Here is a 19302-nt window from a genome sequence, read left to right on the forward strand (position 1 = left end):
TGATAAAAGAACTCTCACTTCCAAATCAATTTAAAAAGCAGGGTGGGGGGTTTAGTAGTATTTTGAAATAAGAACAATCCACCATAAATAATGACGTGGGAATAAATAATTAGATATCCAAATTTAGTGATTCCACATAAAGAGTGCTAAACAACCTAATTTGAGCAATCGTTTCTACATCTGAAAGGGCTTACTAACATACCGAAAGGGCTTGCATAACATACTCACATACTGAATCCATTAGTTGATTCCTTATAAAACTTTCACTTTTGCTCATATAGTAATAGTGGTTAAAAGGGTATAAAATGTCAGGCACATTACTTGCTCTACAACGTACTTGAGTCATTTGGTGTGGTAATTCTGATCTTTTCTAATGATTATTGAGAGGCCAAACCCTACCTCTGTTAGATGCCAGGGAGTAAGGCACACCCAAATCCAATAAAGAAACAAGGAAATGCAAAAACAAATAATTCTTGAACTCAGTAACCTATTAGTAGTTTTTAATCTGCACTGCCGCTTGAGCTTGAAAGGAATAGATGAATCACTAAAGAAAGGTTTGCCAATCGTAATTATGTAGGCTATTCATAGCTTCCGTATTATTACTGCTAATTAGTATACTGTTCTAATGGTTACATTGTTGTAAGTTAATTGTAAGACGGCTGGTGGTGCACAGTGTGGTTAGAGAATTCCTCAAGCATATGCATATAGTTTGCATCCAACATTCATTCATTAAGCCTTTATTGGCATAATTTAGACAATAAAAATCATTTTTTAACTGGAAAAGAAAACATCCATAAAACATTGGTAATCCAGACATATTAAACACATAAAACATATAAAAGACTCAGAAGCCACCATTAAGTAAAATTAAGTACTTTTAAATTTGACTTTAAAAATCTTGACTAAAGTATCTTGAAACAATTTCAGTAGAGATTATTGAGTAGTAATAGAGTATTGAACTAAATTTAGGTCCATTCTCTAGACTAGTTTATCAGTGAGAATGCGATCTCATAATGGCCCCCTATTTCCAATTCTATACTTCTGTTCCTATGATAGTGCCTAGCATAAGAAAGGAGAAGAAAAAAACAGTAAGTTAATCTCCCTCATTAAAGCAGTTAGGGGCCATTTCTCCAGCTACAGTCTTTTATCACTGCAGTTAGAAAAACAAAATAGTGGTGTGTTTTTCTGATTCCTATGATTCCCTTTTGAAACATTTGTATTTATGCCCTAAATCTAGACCTCAGCTCATGAGGGAACACTCAGGCAATGCTCAAAACCCTTGTCTTCCACCTATGACCACTAAAAACAGTCACTACTGCATAGTCCTATTCCAGAGCTGGGAAAAGTCTGGAACTTGAATGAACATTGACGGATGCAGATGAGCACATTCCCCATGTGTTTTCACTTGACTTCACAGTACTGTCAAAATCAAATTTAATATCTATATGAAGAAGGCTAGACTGCCATTAGCCACTGCCATTAGTCACCAGTGGTCACCTGAGACAAAAAAAAAGTTGGGTGTCGCCCCCACTCTCTGAGTAGTAGCAAGATTCCAGGGGTTTCCAGGCACTCATCCAGGGTTTGCGCTCCTTTGGAGAACTGAAGACGTGGAAGAGACTTTCGTAGCTTTAAGAAATATGATTTATTCACATACTGTATTTGCACGTTCAGTCTGCATGGAGGGAGTCCAGATCTCACAGCAGGGTCATTTAGCACCATAGATCTATTACAATATCAATGTAACAAATAAATAAATAGATTTCCTCACTTGTCCTGCAGCCCTTAAAAGCAATGGAAGCTTTTGTGCAATGGCATGGTGGTCAACCAATGATAAAGGTAAAGAGACCCCTGACCATTAGGTCCAGTTGTGGCAGACTCTGGGGTTGCGGCGCTCATCTCGCTTTATTGGCCGAGGGAGCCGGCGTACAGCTTCCGGATCATGTGCCAGCATGACTAAACCGCTTCTGGCGAACCAATGATACTGCTACCTTAAATGAAGGGACAAGATGTAGTCAGATAGCTTTCCCTGGATAGCAGGTCCTTCTGCTAAGCAATACATTCCTAGGCTTTAACAGGCAAGACCTCATTTCATTTGCCCATTTCACAGCATTGTTAGAGGTTATACTTGCACTTACAGATTTTCGGAGTTTCTCAGTTGCTTCTTCTTTGGTGGTCAAGGTAGCAAACAGATAGCACATATACAATACACGTATGTGCACACGCACACACACTCCAGCCTTAACATATCTGGAGCCTCAGAACTCATCCAAATAATAAATGATAAGGATACTGGTGGAGGCATAAAGCCCATCATTTTAGCAGTAGTATACAGTTAAAAATTATGCTGATCTCATTACCTCTTTCAGTAAAGCCTGATGCTGTTGAGTGCCAAATGGAGAACAGCCTATTGACTTGGACACCACCCAAAACCTGGAGCACTCCGGCTAGTTACTACAAGCTGACATACCAAATCAAGATGGTTCAGCATCCACGGAGAGACTGGGTAATTGGTGTTTTTCCTTTTATTATTATTATTTTTGAAATTTATATACCGCCCTATACCTGGAGGTCTTAGGGCGGTTCACAGAACAAAATCAAAATATAAAACCACAAAATACATCATCAAAATAAAAACAACAACCCAATAACCCCCCTCCCCATCAAACTTTTATGTTCAACCCACATTCTATCATGGAATGAAACAACTGAAGCTATAAACTGAGGAACTGAGAGAATGAGGATATAAATGAACTTGGTGGTCTGATAGGCTATCACAGACATATTTACATTCTTGCTGTATTAGGCACCCAGATCCATTCAGTCTTACTTTTTATTTGCCTTCCAGCACTGTTCACCCAGATGCAATTAGGATGCTCACAAACAAGGAAGTTGCTGTTCCTTCTTTTTCGTTTATCCACAGCTGTATATTCAGAGGAACATTGCATCACAGCACAGCACACAGTCTAAAGATATTTCACCCTCCCTTATTGCTGATTTCTCCATCAATGGGATCTGCCAACAGTGGTCCAACACTGTGAGCCCGCTGCAATGTAGAAGTGGCGGGCTCCACTGGGTGAGTGCTCCCCTGGCACACACCCCACATTCCCCCCCCACATGGGCGTGCACCCCCAGTGCTTGTCAGCCCTCCCCTGGCAGCGATTGGGGATGCTATGCTGCTGAACCTCACCACCTATTCTCATTCTCAGTTTATAGCAAGGATGGAGAGTCTGTGGTCCTTCCATCAGTCATATCAGCATGGTCAATGTTCACAGATGATGGAAGCTGTAGTCCGTCAACATCTGGAAGGCCACAGGTAGACTAAATACAGTGGTACCTTGGGTTAAGTACTTAATTTGTTCCGGAGGTCCGTTCTTAACCTGAAACTGTTCTTAACCTGAAGCACCACTTTAGCTAATGGGGCCTCCTGCTGCTGCCGCACCGCCACTGTACGATTTCTGTTCTCATCCTGAAGCAAAGTTCTTAACCTGAAGCACTATTTCTGGGTTAGCAAAGTATGTAACCTGAAGCGTATGTAACCTGAAGGGTATGTAACCTGAGGTACCACTGTATATGTTTGCGTGGAGAAAGATAGGAATCTGGTGGCACATTGTATCACTGACTATCCATGTTCAGTTCCTGCCTGCAAACTATTGCCTGCTCCTTTGGGGATCCTTTCTAGTTCACTAAAGTGGGCTGTGCTTTTGTTCTCAGATTTGTGAGGTTGACAATGCTATGCAGCTTCAAGATGGAAACTCCTTAAGCTGCCACAACAGATTGTTCCATCGTGGAACAATTTATATCCGTTCCAGGGAGCACTATAAGAGAAATTCAGCTTGGAGCGACTGGTCTGAGCCTTGCAGGTATCTGGTTGAATATACAATTGATTTCAGTGACTGAAGTTGTTTTGGTAGTTATAAGGATGTATTTTTGGCGCTCTTATCTGCATTTAATTCAAAGCTTGTGGTATATACTTTATATTGATAAGGAAATCTGAACTTAAATGAGGCCTGGAGAAGCTCAGATGTGTACAAAAGTTTAGTCCAGTTAACCTTGTAACAAAACCTTGTCTGCTCCATAGAAGCCTACTTCCCCTACACTTATTCTCTTAATGTTGCCTCTTTCAACAAGGCAGATAATTCCTCCTGATTTATGATGGGAACACATACAGAGCCACACTGAGGCCATGTTTGGGCTTGCTATTTTGATATGTATGGGTATTTGTGTAAGAAGGAAGTTGGTTTAGGCATCCACACCTGCATTATCATTATCCCATGTCCTCCTGTTTCAAAGCCTTCTAAATTGCTAAAGTTTCCAGTACCCTATTATCCTAGACCAGAAGTAAAGAACTTTTACAGACCCTTCCTGGGGCCACATGCAAGTGGTGGGCTTGGCCATAAGGAAAAGTGGGACAAGCAATGGATGTGATTCCTACCTTTGGAGGGTAGGCTGCGTCACACAAAAGCCAGAGGTTTCTATACACACATATGCCTCCATCCTTCAGGCAGGAAGCAAGAGACATTTTCACAATTCAAGGCAATTAGGCAGAAGCACTTCTGTTAAGTTGCAGAGAACAGCAAGATAGAGAGAACTGGAAGACTTCATTCAGCCCCTGAACGTGAAGTTTTTCCTTTTTTGGAGCATTGGCAGACAATACCCCTCCTTTGTTGTGGTTTTCTCCCTTCAAATTAGGGAAAGGCAGAGTAGGAGGTGGCAGCCATCTCTCTGTTTCTGGAAAGGAAGTGCTGGGAGAGCCTTATTTCAACGCAGCTTCTCTGAGTTTTGGATATGGTTCAACTTTCAATTTCTCTCCACCTCCACTTCTGCTCTGAACATTGAAGGTGGTATAATTCAGCCATCATTGCACAATGACTGTGTGTACTCATCCCACTAATGTATCTGTTGGTCAAACTGGTTCTGCAAGTTATTGGGGTGCCTCTGAAACAAACAAACGTGTCATACTATCTTGAAAAACCCTCTATCCAAGCTGGATGTGCTTTCTCTTTTTATAGTAGGGAGGGTATTCATGCTCCCCATGACTTACACTGCTTATAAGCAAATGTATATATGATTGCACAGTTAAGAAAGTTCCGCCATAACATTCTCACGATCTCTGCAAGGTATCAGATTAAAAGCCAGGGAAGAGAAAGAACATAATATGAGCAGAGAAAACACACAATGATCAAATTTGCATGTAGCAGGAATGCTGCTTTAACAATGGTATTTGTCTTCAATGTTTCATTTTACTTTTCAGAAAGCAATCTGGCAAGCAGGACATACATGAAGATGGAATTAAAATTAGGCAATGCGAGTGTAAGAAGAACTGAAGCAGAAATTGACAGAAGAAATGTGTTTAATGAAGTACTATTTATTATTGGCTGTGGAAACCAATTAATATTATTAATGTAATTTATTGTTATTAATTTATTATTAATAAAATTATTGTTGTTGTTTATCATTTATTTTTAAAAATTGTTTTTATTAAAGATTTTCTTGGGTTACAAAAGTACATACAGCATCTCTGCTTCCTACAGATCAGTTCTATTCAATGTGAGACGCTGATGTTATAGACAGCTTGGCAGAGAGAAAGCGGGGCAGAGAGAGAAGGGGGGTGGTAAACTTTCATTATTTTACATAGTGTATGTGTGAGGTTTTTGTGTCAGCGTCATGTGGGTAGGTTCCCTTTCTATTCATTTATCAGTTTTCATTGGTGGTGAGTGATATGGGGTGGGGACAGGGCATGGCTGGTTGCCTTCAGTTGACTGCAGAGAGTTTTGCTTACGTGTGAGGGGGAGGGGTTGTTAGGTCAAGTTTTATATTCGTTGTCAGGGGCTCAGGAGCAGAGGCACAGGAGAGGGAGGAAATGGAGAGCGAGGGGGAGGAATCCGAGGGGAGCGTAGGCGGTGACAGTGGTCAGAGGGATTCCACGAGCCTCTCCAGCGAATCGGAAGATTCACAGAAGGGAGCGCCGATGGCCAGGGCAAGGGGGGTGCCAAGGGGGAAACCCCAGAAGGAAGAGGCCAGCGGGGACTCCCAGAGCAGCAGTTGGAAATCAGGACCAGCTTCCCCACCAGAGCGCAGTGGGGGGGAAGAGTCCCAGGAATTGGGACCAGTGTTCTCACCACCAGTGAGAGGAGAGGAGTCAGGATTGACCACGCCTCCATCGGAGAGCGGGGAAACGGTCAAGAGGAAGGTTACCGGCTGGGCGCGCGCGCCAAGTTCAAATGTACAGGCGAGCGGCACAGCAGGTAGCCCGGATAGGGAGCCAGGTCCTAAAGCCCGCCGGAAGGAGGGGCAAGACTCAGGGGGGTCAGCGTCAGAAGAGTCCAGAAAGGAGGAAACCCCAGGGGGCAGAAGAACCCAGAGGAGGAAAGAACAACGGAAGAGGTGGAGTAAGGCTAGAGTCTTAAACTGGTGTCTAGGAGGCGGAGACTCAGATGGAGCTTCGCCGGTCTAAGTTCTAAGACGTAGAGTTGCACGCTGCGGTTTGGAAATGGAAACTAATCTTCAATAAAGACTTTTATACGTTATTACTGACTAGCGTTGGTCCTCTGTGAGCTGGGACCTGGAGGCAACTCTGACATTCGTATTCAAAACAACTTTTGAAATCGAATGGTGCATTTATCAGTTCTTCTGGCTTTCAGGAAGAGCAGAATTTAGACTGCAGCACATTCCTCCTGGTTTGAGCACCTTTCCTAAAGACAGTTGAACATCATAATGGATGCAAAGGATACTTTCTCAACTACGGAAATGTTGAGAGTGAGTTCCATTGGAATCCACTATGCTTTTGAAAATGTGCTAAGCATTTGTGCCTTCAATTATTCTGTACCAGCCATTTTGATTTTTTGATTTTTTTAACATGTAACCAGGAACAATAATAAGAAACTGAATGAATGACAAGCTATTTTTTAATGAAATGATGATGATGGTCACCGGATGGTCTTTGCATGTACAAATCAACACATGGAAGGGGGAATGGAGCTCCTTATGAGATTATGCCCTGCAAAATGGAGGGCTAGAGGCCATAATTCTACCACCGCCACCGCCATACTGCTTGTGTCTATCTATCATCTATCTATCTATCTATCTATCTATCTATCTATCTATCATCTATCTATCTATCTATCTATCATCTATCTATCTATCTATATCTATCTATCTATCATCTATCTATCTATCATCTATCTATCTGTATCAAGGATTGGGAACATTTGGCTCTCCAAATGTTGCTGAATTACAATTCTTATCCACCTTACGGCCAATAACCAGGGATAATGGGAGTCACTGTTCATCAACATCTGGAGGGCCAAATATTCTCCATGCCTGTTTCAGAGTATAACCCAGAAAACAGGGGTTGTATCTTAACAACTATTTTCTTATTTAAATTAGTTTGAGTCAGAGATAGGATAATGAATTATCATTGATTGCAAATGCAAGATCATTAATAAACTCTGATTTATTCACTGATTTTTATTTGTATGCCGCCTCCTGGCAACTCCTGCAGCCAAGCTGGTGCCCAGGACTTCCATACACACTGCCCAGTTTCTTTGGTGCTGCTAGCGCAACAGTTTGTTGTCACCCCTGGAGGCATACTCCATTGTCTCTCGAGACAGATGGATGACAACCACCGTTGGTATGGACATAAACTCAAAAAAATAGATTTCCATCTCAATATTTTCAGAATATTTTTCCTATACCTGTTCATATTTATTATGTAATTATGAATTTAAATGTGTATTTATGCATGCTTTTAGAACTTTTCAAAAACATTTTTTTAAAAAACACCCCGATATTTAAGGAGCATCTGAATAGAAATGATGAGTCCTTTGTAATGACATATCAAATTGGAAAATAATTGAATAGAGTACATTCAATTATTATTATTCTTAGAGTTGATATTCATGATTTCCCTTCAGAAGCAATCCAAAACAAAAAGTTTGCTCTGAAGGAGCAGACCAGAATACCCTGCATTGTGGTTCCTATTGCACTGAAGCCATTTCAGCTGAGTATATGTCTAATTCCATTCCTGCAATAAATGGGCTGCCTGCCAGTTACCATGAGGCTCTGCCACTGGGATGGGAAAAGCAAAAGCAGGAAGCAACTACAGATGTGTTGACTTTTGTTTAATGAACAAGCAGGTTGTGGATTCAGCATTCTCACTATCCAGCATGCAAGATCAAGTAGAATTAGTCAACACAACCAAAAGTGATATTTTCATGGAGTACTTTTCCTGTCAATACATGGGCCAGGGTGTCTGTATCTCACTTTTCCACAAGAAGCTCTAGAAAAGAAATCAGTGTTAAACAGAAAAGTATCACTGAGAAGCTCTGGAAGAACAAACCATTATTGACCACAATCGAACACTAGGCTCAAACAGTGCCTAATTCTGTGTTCAGTTGCAGCTGTTCTAAGTTTTGCTAGATAATGATTAACATGAAAGAGACTGGATCCTTTGTGGTTACAGTACATGAGCTCTATGTACATTTGCAGACTCACAAATCCTGAACTGTAAAGAACACAATGCATTCTTTCATCAACATCCCATTCCCACGTAATAAAAATAAACTTGCATAAAACTGGCTCTGGCATAAGTATTAGTAACTTCTTTACAAAACATGCTGCATCATATACACTGCAAGCATCAAATGTAACCATCAGCACCACAGATTTTAATCAGCGGCCATTTTGTTATCAACTTGAAAAACGAAAACATCCTCTCATCAGAAAAAAATGGCATCTGTGAACTTCAGTAACTGTTATCATGGTATTTTAACAGTGTCAACATACTATGACAATTTGGTTTCTATGAAAAGAAACAACTGAACAGCCCTTCTTTTGAGAGTAGAATAAAATTCCTTCAGTTCCTCTTTAGACCCATCTATTTTCTTTCTTTTTATGGAATGAAATCTCAGCTAGTCTGGAAACTGACTACTGGAATCTGTGACTTTGTGGTATTGTTTCCAAACCTAGAACCTAGCTCTTTTAAAGCTTGTTACATGATAAGCCAAAATGCTCCAGAATATAAATTACATACCCTCCAACATTTCTCCAATGAAAATAGGGACATCCCATTCCATAATGATAATTTTACTATTTATACCCCATACATCTTACTGGGTTGCCCCGTCACTTTGGGCAGCTTCCAACATATATAAAAACATAACAAAACATTAAACATAAAAAAACTTTACAGGATTGCCTTCAGACGGCTCAGTATTTCTCCAATGAAAATAGGGACATTCTAAGGAAAAATGGGACTGGGGAGGCTTCTCTAAATCAGGGATGTCCTTGGGAAATAGGGACACTTGGAAGGGCTGAAATTATCAGGTGTTAACTTTCAGAGACATGGCCAGGTAGTGTTAAAAAACATTACTGCTTGCTGATTCACTGCAACCTCACCTCATAGCTTTGCCAAGAAAACATGTATTCTTGTATGTTTTGCCATCTGAGCCACAAACAAATGACTCAACTGGTGGGCACACAAAATATTCTTCCTTTTGATTTATGATGCAGCTCCTCTGAAAATTAAAAAAGACAGTATTAATTAGGTGTAGCATCTTATGGCTGATGCTAATGTCTCTGTCTCAATCACTGATTCCCCCTTGCCCCACTATGAGCTTACTAGGCAATGGCACTGTCAAGGAGGGAAACTGTGAAGATGGGTCCTGACAGACAGCCCAGGGCGTAAACCTATAAAGCACCTGCAGAAATAGACATCATCTGAATTCCTCCAGAAAGCTTCTGGCCTCTGTGTCCAGGCCCAGGGATACCCTGGGGAAATTATGGTGATCGTGACTGCGACCATCTCAACCTGCACTCTTCTTCAGAGCACCAGGCCATTACAAAAGTTGTTTTTTAAAAGGACGCTAGTGTCAGCAGCAAAAGCTTCCCTAAGGCCCTTAGCACTAATATAGTGACAAATTCAGAAGTTCAAGGTCTATTCATGATAGTCACGCACCAAAGCCCAAAGAAGCCCAAAGAAGATCTGAGGCTTGTTGAGGCTGCTCAGGTGAGGGGAGGGGAGGGGAGGGGAGCTTTCCATGCCTCAGCTGAGCAGTTTAATGAGCCCCCACTGTGCCTCTCCAGCTCGCATGAGCCAGATCAGTGGTGTGGGGGGCTTGCTCAGGTGAGGCACAGAGAGGGTTCCACATCTCAGGTGAGCAGCTTACCAAGCTCCCTCCCCTGTTCTGCTTCGGCTCATGGTTGCTCAGCTGAGGTGTGATAGCTGGGAGGTTGAAGAGATTCAGCAAAGCCCCTCTGTACCTTCGGATCATGAGGAGATCCTCTCTGGAGCACCTAGAGGATGTCCCCTTTGGGCTCTGGGGAGGGTCTCCTCATGAGCCAGAGGCACAGAGGGGCTGGTCAGGTCTCTGCCTCCATTTCCAGGGCCCAGCTGAGAGGTGCTGGAACCCTGAGTTCCAGCTGGAAAAAAACTTGTCACAGCAATGTCCCCTCAGAGCCACACAACTTCTAAGATTATGCAACCTACTAAGATTATACAAGAACATTACAATCGCATAATAATAATAATAATAATAATAATAATAATAATAATAATAGATTCATGGCAATGCTTGATGCAGATCTCTGTGTGTTTCCTTTCAGCTAGATCAACCATTTTCTGTGCAGGTCCATGGGGAAATGATTTGGAGTGCTCCAATATCTTCTTTCAGAGTGAAGTCAGCTGTGTTTTCTGCCATGTTCTCTTGTACATAATAGAACTTGCGCACCATTCTCTTGAAACAGAAGCGCCTTGTGTTTTCAGTGTTGATAAAAATATTTAGCTTTGGAACATAACAGCACCTAAAAACACTCCTGGCATGCACTCTTTACAAAGACCTGAGGAACAAAATTATCACCCCTCTTTTATTGTCCATTCCGGGTCGCCCAACCACTGCCACAGTGTCTTTTCTCCTGGCAGATCAAGAGGAGCAGATGACAGCAAAGGTCACAAGGTTTTTAGCTGGGGCAATCAGAAAAAGGTCCACTGTTTGACTGCTGATTCAGGACTCTAAATTGGTGTTTTATATAATCAACATTTTATGTTGTTCTGTGTATACTGCAATGTTCTTTTGTTGCTATGGCTGTTGGCTGATGCAAATGAAGTTGTATTCATTCATTCACAGGACCTAAAAAGCACACCTTGATTGTGCAGCTTTAGGACGCTGGAGACAGGGCTGCAGAAATAGCAAAAGGTCTTTGATCCCTTGCAACCCTGGACAACTGCACCACTCACCCTTAGGCCACAACATTTGCCACCACACCATGCCTGGTGCTCTCTAATGCCAGGTCTGATGCAGCTAAATAGGCAGCCTTGAGCAACTTGTTACTGGCATCCTGACTTTGCCTCTTTGGAGCAGGGACATCACCCATGCAAGCCAGCCCTTTCACATAGGACGCCCAACCTTCTTACATGGAGTGATCAGGTTCCCTACTACTGGGAACACTGAAGAACCAACATGGGTAGGTTCGGAGGAGGAGCTGGCTGAGTTAATCTCATGCTTCCACAGATACAAATTTCTGAATGCCTAAAGAGGGCTTATTGCTTAAACTAGGGATGGGGAACCTCAAGCCCATGGGCCAAAAGTGGTTCTCCAGGCCTATGCTTTTCAAGCTGCACTGGCTCCCGGTGGAGTACAGGGTCAGATTTAAGGTGCTGCTTTTGACCTTTAAAGCCCTTCATGGCCTAGGACCCTCGTATCTACGGGACCGCCTCTCCCGCTATGCCCCACGGAGAGCCTCAAGGTCCATAAATAGCAACACCCTAGTGGTCCCGGGCCCTAGGGGTTATGTACTGAAGTTCTCACCCTGGGCCAGCAGGGGGATACTGTAGATAGTTTTCACTCAGGTCCACGTCAGTTATTTTAGGCGGGAAACCCTGGGTTGTTGTTGCTACAATGTTGACAGCCGGCTGTCTATAAAAGCAGGCCGGCTGAGCTGTTTGCGGTTCAGTTCTGTCCAGCGTACAAATAAAGAGCTGCTCTGGAGAAATCGCTGTATCGTCTGCTATGTTCACCCACAACTTAACACTGGCGACGAGGATGGGATGGATGGACATCAGAGCACAGCCAGATGCAGCCACCTCTGAGCAGAGCTGAATCACTGAGCTGAATCACTGAGCGAAATCACTGAACAGAACCAATTCAGAGCTGACTGTTCTGGCTAGAGCACGGTGTTCCATCCATCGCCCTTCACGCCGGCATCAGAATCATGGCTTCACTTGTGCCTCTACCGCCTTTTGCACCAGCCTCTGAATCATGGGACTCCTACCTCGTTCGGTTCGACTGCTACCTCCAAGCCAACGAGCTGACGCAAGTATCACAGGAACGTAAGTGGGGCCTATTCCTCAGCCTCTGTGGGCCTGAGGTGTTTGAGATGGCCCGAGCATTGGTTGCGCCTGAAGCAGTCCAGGCAACACCGTGGGACACGATCCAAGAGAAGCTCTGCAACCAGTACGCACCAAAGCCGTCCAAGATTGTTGCCCGCCATGCGTTCTACCACCGGAACCAGGCAGAGGGGGAGTCAATCAACAACTATACCACCGCCCTGCGACAGGCTGCAATGTACTGCGAGTTCCGAGACTTAGACGATGCCCTTTGGATCGAATCATCTGCGGGGTCCGGGACATCTATCTGCAACGAAGTCTCCTCGCCAAGCCAGACCTCACGCTACAGAAAGCCATTGAGGAGGCTGTGGCCTCAGAAGCTGCTGGAGATCCGCAAATCCAGCAGCCCGCGTCTTGCTAGGAAGCCAGTTCCCATGCATCATGAAGAGGCCAGCAGTGATGAGGCATCCTCCAGTGAAGACGATGATGTGCACCAGACAAAGTGGGAGCACAGGAAGTTCCAACAGAAGTCCAAGGGCCAACCGGAATGTGCTGGCTGCGGAGGCAACCATTCCCTTGCCAAGTGTCGATTCAGAGATGCCATCTGTAGGAAGTGTTCCAGAAGAGACACTTACAGATGGCGAGGCTCCACGTACACCTCCCTCGCAAACTGCCAGTGTGAAGCCGAACCAAGCCGCTTCAGAGGGTCTGCCAGACTTACCACAGACTCAGACCACTCCACTTGCGGAGGCTCCACCCACAGCAGCGGATCCAGGGGATTTGGTTTCAACGCCACCTAGGGTCGCACCACAGCCTCAGCAATAATTGTGTGGCCCCCCGGACTTGGCTACCAGTCCCCGGCGGTCTGGCAGAGTTTCCAAGTGCCCAACTTATTTAAAGGACTATGTTGTTGGACATGTATCACTGTTGGTCTAAGTATGGGAAATGTAACCGATATGCTTTTGTGCTTAATTGAACCATTATGTGTAGTGCTGTATATAAGGAAACCATTACAATTGTAACTAACGCCTTATCTCGGTGGGGAGGGGTGTTATGTACTGAAGTTCTCACCCTGGGCTAGCAGGGGGATACTGTAGATAGTTTTCACTCAGGTCCACGTCAGTTATTTTAGGCGGGAAACCCTGGGTTGTTGTTGCTACAATGTTGACAGCCGGCTGTCTATAAAAGCAGGCCGGCTGAGCTGTTTGCGGTTTAGTTCTGTCCAGCGTACAAATAAAGAGCTGCTCTGGAGAAATCGCTGTGTCGTCTGCTATGTTCGCCCACAACTTAACACTAAGGAAGTTAGATTGGCTTCAACCAGAGCCAGGGCCTTTTCAACTCTGGCTCCGGCCTGGTGGAACGCTCTGCCTCATGAGACCAGGGCCCTGCAGGATCTGATTTCTTTCCGCAGGGCCTGTAAGACAGAGTTGTTCTGCCTGACCTTTGGCTTGGAGCCAATTTGATTCCCTCCCTCTTTTTTCTTTTCCTTCTCCTCCTGCGATGAGGCTACATTTTAATATTTTAATGTTTCAATATTTTAATGTTGTATTTTAATTTTGTTTTTAAGTTGTAATCATTCAACTTGTTTTTATTATTGCTTGTAAGCCGCTCTGAGCCCGGCCTTGGCCGGGGAGGGCGGGGTATATTATTATTATTTGAGCAATGGCACTGTCTGTAGGCCACTCCCTATCTGCATTCACACCACTGAGTGGCCTGGCCTTGCTTTGCACCCTCCTCAAGTGTTTTCCCCCTGGCCAGAATGTGTCACTGAATGCTTATAATGCCACTTCCTTGCCTGGATGGAGGATAGAGAGCTATGTCTCAGTGTGTGTAGAAACTAGCCTACTGTAAAATCTGCATTATTGCTCCAGCCACCACAGGCATGTAGTTCTTGGAAGGTTTCCAAGGCCTGTGGGCTGAAAGGGTTATCTGCTCCTTTCTTAGCCTAACTTACTTCACCTCATTGTACCAACACAGCTATAGTGGCACCCTGAACTCCTGAAAAGAGGATGACACAAATATTACAAATAAATGAAAAATCCCTCAGCAGGTGGGAATATAGATTTTTTTAAAATTAAATATTGATTTAAAAATAAAATAAAAATAAATATGCCCTCAGCTGGTGATTTCTGGTATTTACCACACCAGGAAGAGAGGAAAAACCACAAAGTACTTTAACATCTGGTATCATAAGTATCATCTCTTGCCACATGATGGGGTGCTGTCATAAGAAATATTCACCTTAACAGCCAAACCAAATGTCTGAAATACATTTTGGATTGCAATATTTTACTCATAAAAATGTGGATCATATGCAAGAACTGACAATTTTTTTTGCAATTTTAATGTGTGTATTTTGGGGAGAGGGAGCACATTTTAATGCTTCAATCCTGGGCAGAATTACTAGGAGGTAAATTCCGTTGAACTCAGTGGTATTTGCTGCTGCGTAAACACGCTTAGGATTGTTCTTTAAAAGTCCATGTGAAAATTAGCAAGTGAAGAATTCAATGTTGGTCCAGTAAAGTTTGGAGCAGGAGAGATTAGGCAATTTGCTCCTAACTAAATAGGATTTCATCAGTTTCTCCTCAAATAAGACAAAGAGTAAAATGAACTCACCTTTGTCTCTTTAGCAGTGGAACCTAGAATTAGAAAATAATAATAATCCTCAAATGAAAAGAAGATAAAATAAAATATAAGAGACACATTAAATTAATGTTTCATTTTGCTTTAGAAAAAATGAGACTTGTGAAATCAAACCCCCAATCTATAATTTACTGATGTGACATTTTTGGACACAATATCCCATTCTTTGAAGCTGTTAATATTGTGGGCTTTCATATTTATTCACACAATGAAATTGTGGGCAGTACGTCAAGGCTCTAATCCTCGCCGTATGTGCCGTTGTGAAGCTTCCTTTGATCTTGATCCAGAAGCTGTGGTTAGTGCAGAATTCTGCAGCACGATTGCTGACAGGAGTGAGACAACCACTGGTTGCCAACTTGCTATTGGGCTAAGTTCAAAGTGCTACGATTAGTATACAGTGGTACCTCTGGTTACGAACTTAATTTGTTCCGGAGGTCCATTCTTAACCTGAAACTGTTCTTAACCTGAGGTACCACTTTAGCTAATGGGGCCTCTTGCTGCCGCCGCACCGCCAGCACGTGATTTCTGTTCTAATCCTGAGGTAAAGTTCTTAACCTGAGGTGCTACTTCCAGGTTAGCAGAGTTTGTAAGCCGAAGTATTTGTAACCCGAGGTACCACTGTATAAAGTCTTTAACAGCTTGGAACTAGTTTACCTACAAAGTCACCCTACCCCATATATGACCCCTAGATTGCTTTGATCAGTGGAACTGGCACTTTTACAGGTGCCACATAATACTTGTTCCACATTTGTAAGAAATTAATCTTTCAGTGTGGTGGCACCCACAGTTTGGAATTCCCTGCCAACTGATATCAGGCAGTACTGACTCCACTTCACTCTTTTTGGCACCTGTTAAAAACATTTTTGTTTAGGCAAGCCAGTGCAGACATGTCAAATGCTGCCGTGTGCTTTAAGCAGGGTTTTAACTTATTGTCGATTTTAATTATTTTTTAAATGTTTTAATTAATTATTTTTACCTGTTTTTACTGATAATTTCACTGCTTTATTCTTTTTGTAAACCACTCTGAGGCTTTCCCCCTCACAACTGAGCTGTATATAAGTTTTAAAAATAAATAAATTCACAGTGTGCCTCTAGTTGACATGTTTAATTGACAATCATAACTGTGTCTGGATTGTACTACCCAAGAGCTATTGATTCTCATTGCATATCAGAAAAACAGGAAAAGAATGTGGTGTCTGCAGATCACATCTGTGCTGCAGCATTCAGATTTTACTTCAGTCCTGTTCAGGTGTTCACATGGACATATGCCAAGGGACTGATCAGGCTCTCACTTGCAGACCTCATTTCTGTCCTCCATAACATTTGCACAGTGCCTGCATACAGAGACCCAAACATGCACAGGTTCCAGTTCACACAACCCAGGATCCCTCTATTTCCATGGTTTTGATACTTGCATGCAGGAGCATCTGCAAGTTTGAGTAAACGTAAGAGAAAATGGTACCCTTGGACATATGAGCATACAGAATGAACAGGGATCCACTAGGTAGTAGGTTACGCACCTGAGAAGCAGCACAGGATCAGAGGAAGAAGCACAAAGGCAGCTGTAAGTTTCATAGTCTTGAAGAGTCTATCGCACATTAGTGTGTTTCTCTTAATAAATCCCTAAGACTGGCTAACCAGTGTGTGTATACAGCTATATAAGGAAAGACGAAAGAGTGGGTGGGCATGTTTTGCACATATATACATTATTTGCAGTAGAGTCCCTACATGCTGAAACGGCACATAGTATTGTGAAATCTTTGTGATAGGGTGGTACGGTAGTTTCAGGGAACACCCAGAAAGTTCTTCAAAAGCAGACTCAAGAATGCTTCTGTGAAAGCAGGACAAACATGAATTTCATTCTTGATCTTTGCACTGTGTATCTGATTAACAAGACTTGGATAAATGGGTGTGATAAGCAACTGCCATTTATAATGAAGCTCAGTATTTATATGGTGACTGAATCTCTGGCAAAAAGTCACCCTTAGCATGAAGTAATATGCCTCCTTTTTGTGGTGATGAATCCCTGACTAATATTAACAGAATCATAATAGGCATGGTCCAAGTAGTCAAACTTTGTGGTTGTAGCAGCAACAAAAGATGTGACTGGATAGGAGGAGCTAGAAACTGGTGACTGACAGAGCCCTCTTATCTTTCAACTGTAGCTTAGAAATTCTAAATATTAAGTGGTATAGAAACACTTGAAGAAAAAGAAGTAATGGGGCCTGTTTAATCTGTTGAAATTTTTAAATCTTTTTAAAAATCCACTTTAAAAAATTCTACCTTCTTTTTAAGATGCAAATAGAAACAACAACAAATTAGTTATCTGAATTATAAACATCTCATTTTCCAATTTAATTCAAACCAATGTATTACTTACCACTGGCCATTGGGGATAAAGTATAAATAAATGTGAAAGGAGAAGTGTGGAAGAAATTGAAGGAGATGAGCAAAAGTGGATTGAGAGGTGTAAGGGTAAGGAAAGTATAAACTTCCGGATCAGCAATTGTTTCCCTAAAACATGAGGTTGTCACATTACCCCCAAAGCCAATGTCTCTACTTAGCTTGAAGGAAGCTGAACTTTGGGATTCCTTGCTGCAAAGAAATAACTGTGGCAAAGAATTCAGCAATTTCCAAAGAGAGAAAACTGAAAATTGTCAGTAATTGCCCGCCAATTATGTTGAATTCTGCCTTCATCGACCTGCACTGCCATTTTGTGACTCTGCCATTTTTTAGCCTCCCCAAGTGGGCGCTGGGTGGGAGGCAGAAGGTTTAAGACCCCTTGAGTTAGAACAAGCACAGAACATTTGTAGGTCCTACAAAATCCTGGAAAACAGAAGTTTTGTTTAGCAAAGTGACATTTCAGAAAAGGAAAGGAGAAGGAGGCTGAATAAGAACCTAAGATTAGATTTGGACAAAGAAGGTTTGTAGGGCATTGTCAGGAAGGAGGTAGCAAATTAAGATGTGGAAGGGAAACCCACCCTCCTCACTCTAAGCCCAAGGTAAGGAATATGACAGCTAACTATGAGCTCCTTACTATTAGCTGATACCACCTGTGGGTAACAATGGGAGAGGGGCATTAACAGATGGAAAGGGAACACAACTAGATAGAACAAAACATAAGAGGTCTACCTCACAGGCCATTTGGCTACTAATGGAAAGAAAAATGGCCTGGGTAGCAAATATTGTTCTACTGAAACAATAGAACCTGTGTCCCACACCAGATGTTGTTAGACTACAAAGTCCATCAGCTCAAACCAGCATGGCCAATGGTCAGTGATAAATGGGGGCAGCAGATTCACCAACTCTGTCTTAAATAGTTTGGCCATGATTGAAGATTCTTTGTTGCCCTCTGTGTTCTCCAAAAGTTCTCCACAAGGGTCAAGTCACTGAGCCATTGCTACCACAGTAACATGGGCAAGAGTTTCTGAAGACCAACTCCTGGACGAAGGATGTAGGCCTGAAGAGAGGGATTCTCTCAGCTAGCTGTCCCTGCACAATTCTGGATCATTCATATTATGTATGGAGCTACCTTTGTTTTTAGGGGAAAGAATGAACCTCACTCAAATTGTTATGAACAGGTCAGAAGCAAAACATATGACAAACGGAATAGAGATAGAGAAGTTGTGTCCCTCCAGATGTTGGACTCTAACTCCCATCAACCTTAGCCAAGGGTCAGAGATGGCCAATGGTCAGAGATAATATAGTTCAGCAACATTTGGAGATGTTAGAAGAAATGAAGTTAGAACAAATGCAGGTGATTGCTGACTTGGATTTGTACAGCCAATGGATGGACAAATGTTTGGTTAAATATACAGTGTAATGTCTCTCACAAAACCAAACTGACACAGAGAGCAGCAAGGGTTTAAAAGAAGTAAGCCATTCAGTTTTGTCCCAATGTACTACATAGGATCTCAAACTGAGAACATACAGAGAAAAACCCTGGGAGAAAAAAATGTTGAAAATTATTTTTATCCTGCATGAAGAAGGTTAATACAATCCATGGTATTGGTACCATCCTATCATGACTAGACAGCAGGGCTCGAAAACAGCATTACCAAAGGTGCCAGGGACTCTGAAGAAGCACAAACTCAAGGCAAAAAGGAGAAACGAGCTAAGAGGAAGACACGTTTAGTAAACCCTCACCGTGATCAACTTCCACCCAGAAACCTATGATCCCACTGTGGAAGGACGTGTGGATCCAGAATTGCCCTCCACAGTCACATAGAGATACACCATTAAGTCTGTGTTTGTGGAAGACAATCTTACTTGGCTACGGGTGATTGCCAAAGAAGAAGATCATGACCGCAGGGCTCAAATGAAGAATCTCTCATAAA

General features: G+C 42.6%; 2 protein-coding genes across 2 annotated transcripts in view; one reads left to right on the forward strand and one right to left on the reverse strand.

Annotated features, from left to right (window-relative positions):
• The window catches only part of LOC310835037 (interleukin-12 subunit beta-like), a 29242-nt gene extending 23886 nt beyond the window's left edge, over positions 1 to 5356 (forward strand). The window contains exons 6-8 of the mRNA XM_083719709.1: positions 2367 to 2503; positions 3712 to 3860; positions 5252 to 5356. Of these exons, the coding sequence (XP_083575835.1) occupies positions 2367 to 2503; positions 3712 to 3860; positions 5252 to 5324 (359 nt within the window). The 3' untranslated portion in view covers positions 5325 to 5356. The remainder of the gene's footprint in view (positions 1 to 2366; positions 2504 to 3711; positions 3861 to 5251) is intronic.
• A 2789-nt stretch (positions 5357 to 8145) lies between these two features.
• Positions 8146 to 16605, reverse strand: LOC310835204 (serine protease inhibitor Kazal-type 6-like). Its single transcript, XM_083720013.1, has 4 exons — positions 16486 to 16605; positions 14939 to 14961; positions 9397 to 9515; positions 8146 to 8278 (listed from the first exon to the last, which is right to left on the reverse strand). Exons 1-4 carry the CDS (start codon positions 16562 to 16564, stop codon positions 8212 to 8214), a joined length of 288 nt encoding a protein of 95 aa, XP_083576139.1. The 5' UTR covers positions 16565 to 16605; the 3' UTR covers positions 8146 to 8211.
• Positions 16606 to 19302: the final 2697 nt, after the last annotated feature.

Source organism: Podarcis gaigeae (assembly GCF_964106915.1).
Source record: "Podarcis gaigeae genome assembly, chromosome: 2".
In the NCBI taxonomy this organism is placed as follows: domain Eukaryota; kingdom Metazoa; phylum Chordata; class Lepidosauria; order Squamata; family Lacertidae; genus Podarcis; species Podarcis gaigeae.

Coding starts and splice junctions, on each gene's coding strand:
- LOC310835204 (XM_083720013.1), bottom strand. CDS start 16,564: ATGTGCGATAGACTCTTCAAGACTATGAAACTTACAGCTGCCTTTGTG. Junction 14,962..16,485: donor GATCCTGTGCTGCTTCTCAG/GTGCGTAACCTA, acceptor TTCTAATTCTAG/GTTCCACTGCTAAAGAGACA. Junction 8,279..9,396: donor TTTCTTGGCAAAGCTATGAG/GTGAGGTTGCAG, acceptor TTTCTTTTCTAG/AGCTTCTTGTGGAAAAGTGA.